This window comes from Chiloscyllium plagiosum, unplaced genomic scaffold (assembly GCF_037043375.1).
Source record: "Chiloscyllium plagiosum isolate Xiang-an unplaced genomic scaffold, Cpla_swu_hap1 HiC_scaffold_1, whole genome shotgun sequence".
NCBI classification, from domain to species: Eukaryota; Metazoa; Chordata; class Chondrichthyes; order Orectolobiformes; family Hemiscylliidae; genus Chiloscyllium; species Chiloscyllium plagiosum.
This window is the reverse complement of record NW_028270139.1, coordinates 13,691,754-13,706,269: the sequence shown is the minus strand read 5'-3', so window position 1 is coordinate 13,706,269 and position 14,516 is coordinate 13,691,754. Positions and strand designations below refer to the sequence as shown.

The window sequence follows — 14,516 nt, the reverse complement described above, 5'->3', positions numbered from 1 at the left end:
CCTTGAGGTGTAGAGAGATCATTATTCAAGAAAAAGCCTTACCTCTTTCAATGATTTGGATGAGAATATACAAGGTTTGATTGCAGTAAGTTTGCAGGCAATATCATGGACAGTGAGGAAGGTTATCATAAATTGCAGCAGGACCTTCATCAGCTGGGGAAGTGGGCCGAGAAATGGCAAACAGAGTTTAATAGGAGTGTGAGGTTTTGCATTTTGGAAAGTCTAGTCAAGTTAGGAGTTTCATGGTGAATGGTAGAGCCTTAAGGAGTGTCATGGAACAGAGGGATCTTGGTGTTCAGGTGCACGGTTCTCTGAAAGTTGAGTCATAGAGAGACAGGGCAGTGAAGGCGGCCTTTGGTATACTGACCTTCATCAGTCAGGGCACCGAGTATAGAAGGTGGGAAGTTATGTTGCTGTCATACAGGACATCGGTGAGGTCGCACTTGGATTTTGTGTTCAGTTTTGATCACCTTGTGATAGGAAGGATGTTATTAAACTGGAAAGAGTGCAGAAATATACACAGGGATGTTGCCTGGTCTAAACAGTCTCAGTTATAGGGAGAGATTGGACAACCTGGGATTGTTTACTTTAGAGCATAGGAGACTGAGGGGGGATCTTATAGAAGCATATAAGATCATGAGAGGCACGGATAGGGTGAATGCACTTAGTTTTCTTTTCCCACGGTTGGGGAATCGAGAACTAGAGGGCATCACTTTAATGTTAGAGAGGAGAGAATAAAAGGGAACCTGAGGGGTAACTTTTTTACACAGAGGGTGGTACGCATATGGAATGAGCTGCCAGCAGAAGTGGTTGAGGTGAGTACATTAACAATAATTGAAAGGCATTTGGACAAACACGTGAATAGGAAAGAATTAGAAGGATATGGGCCAAGTGCAGGGAAATGGGATTAGCGTGGATGGACATTTTGGTCGGCATGGACCAGTTTGGGCCAAAGGGCCTGTCTCCGTGCTGTAGGACTCTCTGACTCGATAACTAGTGACTGGTGAGCCTAATGTTGCCAATTAATGTGGTTAAGTTGTTGCAGGAGATTCTGAGAGACAGAATCTACATGCGTTTGGAAAGGCAAAGATTGATCATGAATAGTCAGCATGGCTTTATGTGCGAGAGATCCTGTTTCACAAATTTTTTGAAGACGTGAACAGAAAGCTAGATGAAAACAGAGTGGTAGAACGTGTCTACGTGGACTTTAGCAAGGACTTCGACAAAGTTCCGCATGGTAACCTGGTCAGTAAGATTAGATCATATGGGATCCAGAAAGAGCTAGCTAATTGGAAACAAAAAAGCTTGTCAGAGGTTAATGACCTGTGACTAGCAGTCTGTTCCAAGAATTGGTATTGGGTCTACTCTTTGTCATTTGTATAAATGACTTGGATGAGAATATGGCCAGTAAGATGGGCCAGTGGGCAGAGGAATGGCAGATGGAGTTCAGTTCAGATAAATGTGAGGTATTGCATTCTGGAAAGACAAACCACAGCAGGACATTCACAGTTAATGGTGGGCCCTGAGAGGTGTTATTGAACAGAGACCTAGGATGCAGGATCATGGCTCCTTGAAAGTGGCACACAGGTAGACAGGAAGATGATGTTTGGCATGCTTGCCTTCATCGGTCAAAGCACTGAGTACAGGAGTTGGTCTGTCACATTGCACAAGACATTGGTAAGGCCACATTTGGAGTACTGAGTACCATTCTGGCTGCCTGCTATAGGAAGAATGTTATTAAATAGAGGGTGTGTAAAGAAAGATTTAGAATGTTACCGAGTCTGGAAAGTCTGAGAGACAAGAGAGAGGTTGGATAGGTTGGGGCTTTCCTCCTCCCTGAAGCAGAGGAGGCTGAGGTGTGACCTTACAGACATTTCTAAAATCATGAGGGGCATAGATAAGATGAATATTCAAGGTCTTTTCCCCAGGGTAGGGGAGTCCAAAACTAGAGGGCATAGAGTTAAGGTGAGGCGAAAGCATTAAAAGGGTCTTGAGGGGTAACCTCTTGACACCGAGGCTGGTGGGTGTATGGAACAAGCTGCTAAATGAAGTGGTAGAGGCAGGTACAATTATAACATATACCTGTCCAAATGTCTTTTACTTAGATAGGAGTGGTTGAGAAGGATATAGGCCAAATGAAGGAAAATGGTTCAGTGTAGGAAACCTGGTCGGCACGGACTAGCTGGGCCAAAGATCCTGTTTCCTTGCTGCTGGCTCTGTGATTGTGATATTTGAAGCATACCTCCCAATAAGGTGCACTGGTGTCAAGCAAAACAATCACATTAATTACCTTTCTCTTACCTCTCTGAAGGGAAATCTAGTTCACTTGATAAATTACTGAACAATTGCTCCAGATGACCATGTAGAGTTAGTCATTTCCATGTCTAATGGCACACAAAACAGAGAAAGCAATGTTCTTAAGACTGTTTCTGTGGCCATTTCATCCTGGAATAGGATAATAGCTTGTCACAAAAGGGTATAGCTTGCAGGCTGTCATTCCACATCAAGTGTGCCTAACCTAGACACACAGCCATTCTTTTTGTCTGCCATGGGTGTGCTGGAAAGATGTACAGGTTGATAATCAACCAGTTTTGACACATTACCAGTGCAACTTTCATAGCCATGAGATTAGATTAGATTTAGATTACATTACAGTGTGGAAACAGGCCCTACGGCCCAACAAGTCCACACCGACCCACAGAAGCGAAACCCATCCATACCCCTACATTTACCCCTTACCTAACACTACAGGCAATTTAGCATGGCCAATTCACCTAACCAGCACATCTTTGGACTGTGGGAGGAAACCGGAGCACCCGGAGGAAACCCACGCAGACATGGGGAGAATGTGCAAACTCCACACAGTCAGTCGCCTGGATTAGTCCGTAAACCCACAGCTTCGGCTTAGGGTTGCAACAAGAGCTCTTCATATTCATATTATTGATTCAAGTGATATTGAAATAATTGAGCTTTTCATTGTGGCATATACTGTACTGTGTGCGAGTTTTATGTTATCTGTGATATCACTTACCTTATCATTCCAGATGAAACCACTAAATTTATATTATGACATGGTTAGGAACCAATAACTTATTATTGATTAAAAATAGAAAGAATTTTGAGACTCCATGTACTTTCTAAGATATTAAAACCAAGCACTGACATATTTTGAACAAAATTAACACACAAATTCATGATTGTTTTACATTTTACACATATTTTAACATCCAGAAATTAGCACCAAAAGTTAACTGTGTGTTAAAATATATATTGGGGTTCAACACCCCACAGAGCGTAATGAAGTAGCTAAGGCATCCAGGACATATCCCGCAGCTTTCTCAGAAATCTGTCCAGGTACTCGTGTCATTATGGGTCACCACATCAAATTTAAATTTTTACTCTATTTCAATTCAGACTCTCTGAAAGGCTGTTCACCTTCAAGTGTTTCATTTCTCACCTTAAAGCTGTGGCCCACTGGATTCCTGAGACTGTACTCCAAAGTCTTCACTGAAAACTCCTCCTCTTTCAATGACAGCTAGCTTCCCTTTGCTGGCACTATCCCTTTGAATCTCCAAATAACAGTCTTCCAAACAACACTAAGCAAATACTGCTCACTGTCTTCCAACTGGACTATTCCCTTACTGGTAGGGCCTTGGGTAGTGTTGTAGAACAGAGGTTCTGGTACACAAATCTTTGAAATTTCTGTCACATAGAGACAGAGTAGTTAAAAAGGCATTTAGCACGCTTGCTTTCATTGCTCAGTCCTTCAGGTATAGGAGTTGGGACGTCATGTTGAGATTACACTAGATATTGGTGAGACCTCTGCTGGAGTACTGTGTCCAGTTCGGGTCAACCAGTTATCAAGAGGATATTATTTAGCTAGAGGCAGTTCAGAGGAGATTTACCAGGATGTTGCATGGAATGGAAGGTTTGCGTTATAAATAAAGACTGGATAGGCTGGCACTTTTTCCCTGGAATGCAGGAGATTGAGAGGTGACATTATAAAAATTATGAGGGATATAGCTAGCGTTAATGATAGGTGCACGTTCCTTAGGATGGGGGATTTCAAGACTTGGGGGCATATTTTTAAGGTGATAGGAGGCATATTTTTAAGGTGGTTTAAAGAGATTTTTTAAAAATACATATAGGGCAATTTTTTTACACCAATTGGAAGTGGTGAATGCGGATGATAAGTGTATGTTATAGATTGCAATTTGCTTTTCATACAAAGTTGGGTACTGCATGTGGATCATAGGAAGGGAAAGCGTTGTTAAGAGGTCTGGTTATGTTAATTGCCTGTGAGGGGCAGTAAGATGGCAGATGAGGTATGATGGGGGAATTGACATTAGTCTCTTTTGGCAGGAAGGGTAGGAAAGTGGAATATGCCTTCGATGATGTGAAGATGGTGCATTCATTCAAGGAACACAAAGTTATCCCATAGGTTCAAACAGCAATGGTGAAGGTAAATGGCACGATGGCCTTTATTGCAAGGGGATTGGAGGGAAGTATGGAGGGATTCAGTGGTCAGCACTACTGCCTCACAGTCCCAGGCACCCGGGCAACTATCTGTGTACAATTTGCATATTCTTCCCATGTCTGCCTGGGTTTCCTTCGGGTGCTCCGGTTTCCTCCCACATTTCAAAGATGTGGATTAGCCACGCTAAATGCAGGATTACAGGGATAGGGTGGGGGGTGTCGGGGTGGTGGGGTGCTCTTCTCAGGGTCAGTGTGGACATATTGGGCTGAATGGTCTGCTCCCACCCTGTAGGGATGCTATGATTCTGCAACAACTTATTTTAAAAATTCTGAGCCAGTTGGAAAGATTGAAAGAAAAACGAATATCTTTTATTTTGAGAAGTGGGATTATTGACTTCCTCAGTCTTACCATTCTCATTCTACACCCAATGCTATGGGTGCTTTCTATATATTGTAGTAAGGCAATTAAAACCCTCTGCTTTACCCCTCAGACTTAAAGACATGGTCAAACCATAAAACATGTTTAACTTGACATTAACACAACATTCAGCTGCACAAAATGGCCTGGAGAGCCCGAACCCGAACAGCAACAAACAGAACTTTGCCTGATAACCAACTGAGAACAGCTTCCAAATGGGTCCTGGGAGTTCAACAAGCCCATTTCATCACAGCAAATGGCAGCACTTCAAGATATATATTCTCTGGCTCCATCTCTGAATGACTAAAACTAACCGATCCTTAAACTGTTGTTGGAGACTGTAAGGACTGCAGATGCCAGAAGTCAGTCAATGGAGTGGAGCTGGAGATGCACAGAAGGTCAGACAGGATCGGTGAAGCAGGAAAGTTGACATTTCGGGCTAAAACCCTTCATCCTGTGTTTCTCCAGTTCCACATCTATTGACCTAAACTGTTGTTATTTGCTGACTCATACTCATTTGAGTGACTATTAAACATCGCACAGAAGTTCCGCTCTTGGTCTTCACTCGGGACAAATAAACAGCATTGGAACACTTTTTGCTTTCAATTTTTTAAAATTTTCATCTAAGTAATTCTCCACAGTGGTCAGTTTTGGAAGACAGACACAGACAGAGGGACACAAAAATGCATTATAACACAAAAGTGAAAGTTGATCATCAAGATTGTGTGTTTTAATGATTTAAAAATGTGAGCAGCCCATATAACACAGAATAACTATAAGAATGGCAATCCTACACTCTTTTACCAAGCTTTGCATCAACTATTGCCACCTTATCTGTTTTGTTAAGGTTAGCCATGGACAAAATAATTCTGAATTTGCCTGTCCTTTTGCATTTTATGTATCGGAGACAGAATCAGTTAACGGATTCAAGAAACAAATAGATATCTCTGATGAAGTGCAGGGTAAAGAGCTATGGGAAGCCGGCAGGAAAGTGGCATTGAGAGCAGAATAAGACCAGCCAAGATCATGACAGACTAGGCTTAAAGGGCTGAATTGCTTTCACCTACCCCCACTAATTCTTATGTTCCTATTTTTTTTCCAATGAATTGACAATAAAAACTAACTTAAAGTTCCTTACAAAAAAATTCATGAATTTTTCAATTTTGCTCTCTTGAACTTCTGATTTTCCATACTGAACAGATTTTAATCAGTAAAGGAATCAAGGGCTATGGAGAAAAGATGGGAGAGTATTGATGGTAATCAGATCAGACATGACCTCCTCGAACAGCGAATCATACCCAGTGGCTGAATCATACCCAGTGGGCGGCACGGTGGCACAGTGGTTAGCACTGTTGCCTCACAGCACCAGAGACCCGGGTTCAATTCCCGCCTCAGGCGACTGACTGTGTGGAGTTTGCACGTTCTCCCCGTGTCTGCGTGGGTTTCCTCCGGGTGCTCCGGTTTCCTCCCACAGTCCAAAGATGTTCAGGGTCAGGTGAATTGGCCATGCTAAGTTGCCCGTAGTGTTAGGTAAGGGGTAAATGTAGGGATATGGGTGGGTTCGCTTCTGCGGGTCGGTGTGGACTTGTTGGGCCGTAGGGCCTGTTTCCACACTGTAATGTAATCTAATCTAATCTTATGCTCTATGGTCTGACATGGGTAGTTGTGTCTTCAAATGCCAAGGCCCGAATCTCTCAAATTTCCTTGCTGAACCTCCCCATCTTTCTTCCCCTTAAAATTTTAAACTTTCTTTTTCGTAAAACCTCTCTTTTTGACCAATCTTTGGGTCTGTTCTCATACCTCTTTCTGTTGTTCTTAAAGTTTATTTGACAACAGTCCTGCAAAATAACAGAAATGCTGGGAAAACTCAGCAGATCAACTAGACATGGAAGAAAGCCAAGTTAATGTTTCAGGTTGATGATATTTCATCAGAATGTTCTGAAATGTTAAATGGTTTCTCTCCATAGCTGAGATTTTCTAGTAATTTTTGCTCTGATGTCAGAAATCTGGCAGCTGCAATATTTTGTTCTCAAAATACTTCAGAGCATTTTATTAAATTAAAGGTGTTTTCGTCAAGCAAGTTGGTGGAACCATTGCTCTATAAAATGAGCTCATACCCAACTACAATCACAGACAAGAACATTAGAATGTTGTTTATGCTCACTGTGGTCTCGTAAACAGTACATTTATCTCAAATTACTAAAAAATAATCCTTCAATTCACTTTTGCATCCTGTAATTCATTTCTTTAGAAACAGTCTTAAGAAATACAATCTTCTCATAGCTCTCATTCAAAACCGTGAAACAGAAAATGTTCACAAATAAAAAACAGCTACTCTTTCTGTACTGCACATCACATGTATCCTTCCTCCCTCATAGCTCATTTCTGACATCCAGTTAAGTCACAGGCAAAATAATACATTTTGACTTATTTAAATTCAGAAACATAACTTTGCAACTTATTGATTTTTGTAGATTCCTACCTTTGAAAAAGCAGTCTTCATTATGGACAACTGAATTCTTTTGTTTCTTCAAGCACGCAGCACGATGAAGCTCACAGTGGTTTTCATAAAGCTCCCCATCGGAACCACACACAGGTTTGTAATTGGGTTTACATCGTTCCAAACATGCACAGTCTGCCTGTCCTGTCTCCTTGTTTACAACACAGTGTCGGCCAAGCCCACAGTACTTGTTTTCACAGGGTCCAAAATGACCATCCTGCCCATAGTACACTGAAAAGTAACAAGAACCAGATTTACCATTATTTTCCAGTATGTATCATGTGAAAGACAACTATACATCACATCACCTTCAGCCATTTGGAGTAAGCAGTTAATGACTCATACGCTTTTAACAGATTTGCAACATAATTGAAAAACAAAGATTTTATTTAATTTGTAGCTTGGTAATCATGATAAAAAGGCAAAATATTTGACATATTTCTGCTGATTGATCAAAATATTTCATATGAAGCAAAAAAAATCCAAAAATCACTTGTATAATTTTCCTCGGTCTTAATTAGTAGAATTATTCAGACTCTACTTCCTTTTCTTTGCAGAATTTGTGTGATATTCCTTTTAGCTATCATACAACAGTTTGTACAACACCTGTTTTAGGCAGGATTACAACTTCAGGTATAGAGAAAACCATAATACTTTTGCCCGCAATGTCATCATCACATTCACACAAATGCCAGGTGCAGGGTACAGTGTCTCTTGTTTTACAATTGGTGGCACATATTTATTTCTTAAAAAAAGAATCTCCTACAGCATCTATGCAAATGTTCAACTCTTACAGCAACCATTATCATACTTATTCTGAACAAATTTGGCAATTTTGTGTCGTTCAGTTTTGGACCAAAGGTAATTTGTTGATGTAGATCCTCAACTACAGGAAGTATCTCGAACCAGCTTAATGTAACACCTATAATCTGCCTGTTACATTTATCCTGATATGGAATCTTGAAAGTGATGGGGTAATTTTGATTCATAGAATGAAAAAATAAGCGATAATAATTTAGCTGCTTGTTATACATCACTCCCAATTTTCATTTTTACTATCAACCATTTTACATACCATTTAAAATCAAAATGAACCCTTGGATGTTGATCCTATTCTGATTGAGAATGTGAAGATTAACAGATTAGATTCTAACCCACAGTTCCACACACACCTCGACTGCCAATACAGCATTGAATAAGAACAGCCTTTATCATACATCAAACACCAATCTTTTGTGATTTTTTTTGCACAACTTCACAATATAATCCATTGCATTTTTGGATTTTAATGCCACTGTGTATTTTTATTCATTTTATGTCTGCCTTGTCGTATAACTGCATATTCTTTAATATAATTGCAATATGAGGTAACCTTCGCTGACCATTACATCTCCAACTTTGGTGAATTCTGCAAACTTACTAACTATACCTCCTATGTTCATATCCAAATCATTTATGTAAATGACGAAAAGCAGTGGGCCCAGCACCAACCCTTGTGGTACACCAATGGTCACAGGCCTCCAGTCTGAAAAGCAAACATCCACCACCACCCTCTGTCTTCTACCTTTGAGCCAGACCTGTATCCAAATGGAGAGTTCTCCCTGTATTCCATGATATTGCTAACCATGATATTCCATGGAAGATTGCTAACCAATCTCCCATGGGAACCTTGTCGAACGCCTTATTGAAGTCCATATGGATCACGTCTACTGCTCTGCCCTCATCAATCCTCTTTGTTACTTCTTCAAAAAACTCAATCAAGTTCTCGAGACATGACATCCCATGCACAATGCCATGTTGACTATCCCTAATCAGTCCATGTACATCCTGTCCCTCAGGAGTCCTGCCAACAACTTGCCCACCACTGACGTCAGGCTCATCAGTCTACAGTTCCCTGGCTTGTCCTTACCACCTTTCTTAAATAGTGGCAGCATGTTAGCCAACCTCCAGTCTTCCGGCACCTCACCTGTGACCATCAATGATACAGCTATCTCAACAAGGAGCTCGGGAATCACTTCCCTGGCAAGGGTAACCTTATAGAGTTTCATAAAATCATGAGAGGCATGGAAAGGATAAACAGACAAGCTCTTTTCCCTGGGGTGGGTGAGTTCAGAACGAGAGGGCATAGGTTCAGGGGGAGAGGGGAAAGATATAAAAGGGTCCTAAGGGGCAATGTTTTCATGCAGAGGATGGTGGGTGTATGGAATGAGCTGCTGGCTGGTGGAGGCTGATATAATTAGTACATTTAAAAGGCATCTGGATGGGTATATGAATAGGAGGGGTTTAAAGGGAGGAAGTGCTGGCAAATGGGACTGAATTGGGTTGGGATATCTGGGCAGCATGGACTAGTTGGATCGAAGGGTCTGTTTCTGTGCTGTACATCTCTATGACTCTATGACTCTAATTGCTCGTTATGCTCATACTAATCTGATCAATGCTAAGCACCAACTACATTTAAGAAACAAAGAAAATAGTTTTTTTTTTAAACCGGCATTACAATATGCTCCACATTAATAAGCAAGAAACAACAGGGCAAATTTTAATTTCACCACACTTCGCTTGTCACTGGCTCATTATCATTCAAATGAGGGCTGAATGAGTTTGAAATCTAGCCTTTGTTTATACAACCAATAAAGTGCATTGCTGATAAATCAGTGAGTTTCTGATTTCAGTGATTCACGATAAATGCAGGTGACAAAAGTAATTGTCCTTTGTACTTGTTAGTAACAGTTATCAATCTGCACTGATAGTCCAACTATTACTTTTACAGCAACATCTGAGCCAATGTTGTATCTTTACTTTCTGATGAAACTGTCCAGTAGACGTTATTTCCTTGGGTGACTGTATGTGGAGGTTGAATATTATCCCCATATTTGTATGGACATGCTCAGGTTCCCTCTCACAGTCCAAAGATGTGCAGGCTAGCTGGATTGGATGTAGTAAATTGCCCTGTGATTTGCAGGTTTGGTGGGTTAGCCTTGGTAACTGTGGGGTTACAGGAATGGGGCAGGAGAGCTCCTTCAATTCCCACCTCTGGTCACCTGACAGCCACGTCTCTGTAATCTTCACTACACCAAACCAGTTTGCATCCACTTAGATGATAAATTCATCGACTTAATTGCAAATGCTCTGCACAAGCTTGTCTCATGCTCATTAAGATTTCATTTTGGCCTTGATGTCACAACCTATCACTTATTATTCTTTCTGTCTTTTGTTCTGGATTTTGTTTCTCCTTCACCTCTCCTTGCATTGGTGCCCACCCCATTCCATCCCCCCTCCTGCCATTTTAGTTTAAGGTCTCTCAACCACTCAAGCAAAAACTCAACCCAGAACATCCGTCCCAGTCCTACCCTGGCAGAACCAGTCCAGTTTGTAATGGTCCGACCTTCCCAGAACTGCTCCCAATGCCTCAGGAATCTGACGCCCTCCTCCAATCACCAACTCTTCAGCCATGTGTTCAGATGATACATTCTGCTATTTCTACTGACTCCCACAAGCACTGGCAATGATCCTGAGACTGCTACTTTTGAGGTCCTACTTTTCAATTTCTCCTAATGCCCTATCTTCTGCTTTTGATACTACATCGTTTTTTTTTGTAAAAAATTCTGTTGTTTATACAAATGTGTACCATGACCACCAGTTGTTTACCCTTCCCCCTCTGAGACATCCTTGACCATAGCATCGGGGAGGCAACATACTATCCAAGAATCCTGTTTGCAGTTAAAGAAATGACTACCCTTACAACTGAATCCTCTATACCTACTGCATTCGCACACTTTCTTATTCCTCCCCTGTGCAACAGCTAGAGACTCCTGCACTACCTATCTGGTGGTCAGCCATTTCCTTCATGCCTGTGGAGCCATAGCTTAGATGAACATCGATTTAAAAAAGGATACAAAGACAATGACAGTGGTTTGAAGCAGATCCCAGAAAAGAAAGCGAAATAAGTTGAGAGCTTCTGAAACAAGTGAAAAGATTCACACGTCTGAGGCAAATTATCACACACGACAGAGGGTACGATTGTCAGATATGAAGGAATAGTAAGATAGCCAAGACCAACTTTGTCAGAATAAAGGACATGTAATTATTAAAGAAACTGAACATGAATCACGGTTCCATGCCATGGTTACCGGAAGATACAGATGAGTGGGTCAGACAGGAGAACAGTGGCAGATAGTTAACCCTTTTAGCTAACCCTAAACCCAATTAAATATAAGGTGCTGCACTTCGGAAAGGACAAGACAAGGAAGAATAGAATAAGTAGCAACACTCTAGGAAACTGAACTGAACAAGGTGTTTCAGCAGTGCTTATTCACAGATCCCTGAGGGCAGCAAGGCAGATTGATAGCGTGGTTAAGGCAGCACATGGGACACTTAATCTGTGCCATGGCTGATAAAGCTAAGGACAGAGAGGTTAAAATGAAGCTGTGCAAAGCTTTGGTTAGGCCACAACCAGAATGGTGTGTGCAGTTCTAGTCAGCGCATTACAGGAAGGATGTGATTACACTGGGGGATGTGCAAATGAGATTCGCCAGGCTTTATCTGGGATTGTGGAACTCAAATGAAGGCGGCTAGATAGGCTCATGTGGTTTCTGTTTACAGCAGAGAAGACCGAGGGGGTACCTGATTGAGGTGTATAAGATTATGAGAGCATGGACAGGAAGCGCCTATTCCACTCGGTTGAAGGGGCAATAACAAAGGGGCATAATGTTAAGATGAAGGACAGGAGGTTCAGTGGAGATTTGAGGAAACATTTTCATCAGAGAGTGATGAGAATCTGGAATGCACCACCTGGAGGGCTAGTAGAGATGGGAAATCTCAACCTTAAAAACATATGTGGGCATGCAATTGGAGTGTCATAATGTTCAAGGCCATGAGTCAAGTGCTGGGGAGAGAGGCAGAGAGGCAGAGAGACAGAGAACAAGCTGACGTTTTAAGTTCGCTGAAGTGAAATGTGGAGGGGACAGCATTTATGCTATTGTTAGGCTTCTACATATTTGTAGCAATGGTGGAGGTGTAGAGTACAGGTGAAGATAAGATGTTGATAGTTCAAATGAAGTAATCAATGTGAGAATGGCAGACCAGTCACAAAAGAGAAGACAGTCCCATTGGGGTGGGAATGATGGAGAGAGGACATGGTGACAAAGAACATAACAAGTAAAGAGGTGTTGAACTCAATATAATGCTCAGAAGGTTGTGAAGTGCCTCGTATTAAGGCGTGATGTTGTTCCTCCAGTTTGTGCTGTGATTCACTAGAGCATTGCAGCATGCAGAGGACAGCTAAATAGGCGTGTGAGCAGAACGGTCTGTTGAAATGACCGACAATGGGAAGGTCAGCGTCATGCTTGCACACACACCAGAGGTCTTCTGCAAAGTGGTCACCCAGTCTGCATTCGGTTTCTCCAACGCACGTAGGCCACACGTGTATTGGGAAAAAGTGAGGACTGCAGATTCTGGAGACCAGGGTTGAAAAATGTGGTGCTGGAAAAACACAGCAGGCCAGGCAGCATCTGAGGAGCAGGATAATCGACGTTTCGGGCATAAGCCCTTCTTCAGGAATGAGGCTGGTGTGCCAAGTGGGCTGAGATAAAAGGTAGGGGGGAGGGAATTTGGGGGAGGGGCGCTGGGAATACGATAGGTGGAAGGAGGTGAGGGGGAGGGTAATAGGCCAGAGAGGGGGTGGGAGCGGAGAGGTTGGGAAGAAGATTGCAGGTCAAGAGGGCGGTGCTGAATCTGGGGGTTGGGACTGAGGTAAGGTGGGGGGAGGGGAAATGAGGAAGCTGGAGAAATCTGCATTCATTCCTTGTGGTTGGAGGGTTCCTAGGCGGAAGACAAGGCACTCTTCCTCCAGGCGTCGTGTGGCCAGGGTCTGGCAATGGAGGAGGCCAAGGATTTGCATGTCCTTGGTGGAGTGGGAGGGGGAGTTAAAGTGTTCAGCCACAGGGCGGTTGGGTTGGTTGGTGCGGGTGTCCCAGAAGTGTTCCCTGAAACGTTCTGCAAGTAGGCGGCCTGTCTCCCCAGTGTAGAGGACACCACATCGGGTGCAGCAGATACAGTAAATGATGTGTGTGGAGGTGCAGGTGAATTTGTGGTGGATATGGAAGGATCCCTTAGGGCCTTGGAGGGAGGTGAGGGGGGAGGTGTGGGCGCAAGTTTTGCACTTCTTGCGGTTGCAGGGGAAGGTGCCAGGAGTGGAGGTTGGGTTGGTGGGGGGTGTGGACCTGACGAGGGAGTCGCGGAGGGAGTGGTCTCTCCTGAATGCTGATAGGGGTGGGGAGGGAAATATATCCTTGGTGGTGGGGTCTGTCTGGAGGTGGCGGAAATGACGGAGGATGATACAATGTATCCGGAGGTTGGTGGGGTGGTAGGTGAGGACCAGTGAGGTTCTGTCTTGGTGGCAATTGGAGGGGGTGGGGTTCAAGGGCGGAGGTGCAGGAAGTGGAGGAGATGCGGTGGAGAGCATCGTCGGAGGGGAAATTGAAGAAGGAGGCCATTTGGGTTGTTCGGTAGTGGAATTGGTCCTCCTGGGAGCAGATGCGGCGGAGACGAAGGAATTGGGAGTATGGGATGGCGTTTGGATGCTGTCTGGCCTGCTGTGTTTTTCCAGCACCACATTTTTCAATATGTGTATTGGGTATAGTGAATACCAAGATTGGAGGAGATACAGAAGAAATGCCGCTTCACCTAGAAATACTGTTTAGGCCCTTAGACGGTGAGCAGGGATGAGGTGAACGGGCAAGTATTTCACCTTCTGTGGTTATGTGGGAAGGTGCCGTGTGAATGGGGGTGTGTGTGTTTGTAGATGCGGAATGGACTAGGGGGTCTTGGAGGGAACAATCCTTGCAAAATTCAGATGGGGAAGTGAGGGCAAGATGTGTTTGCTAGTGCCATTCTGCTTGGAGTTGTCTGAAATAGTAGTGAATAATCCTTCAAATATGGAAGCTGGGCGGATGAAAAGTGAGAAAGGGGACCCAATCACGCTGCTGTGAGTGATGCGAAGGGGCAAGGGCAGAAGCGTGGGTGAGAGGTCAAATATGGTTGAGGGCCCTATCAACCGCAGTGGGTGGGAAACCCCGGTTATGGAAGAAGTAGGCCATGTCAGCAGCACCATTTCGAAAGTTG

General features: G+C 43.1%; 1 protein-coding gene across 3 annotated transcripts in view; it reads right to left on the bottom strand.

Moving 5' to 3' along the window:
- The window catches only part of fstl5 (follistatin-like 5), a 540,838-nt gene that overhangs the window by 408,099 nt on the left and 118,223 nt on the right, over window positions 1–14,516 (bottom strand). For all 3 annotated transcript variants that reach the window (XM_087977338.1, XM_043698740.2, XM_087977263.1), the window contains one exon: window positions 7,377–7,625. In XM_087977338.1, the coding sequence (XP_087833464.1) occupies window positions 7,377–7,625 (249 nt within the window). The remainder of the gene's footprint in view (window positions 1–7,376; window positions 7,626–14,516) is intronic.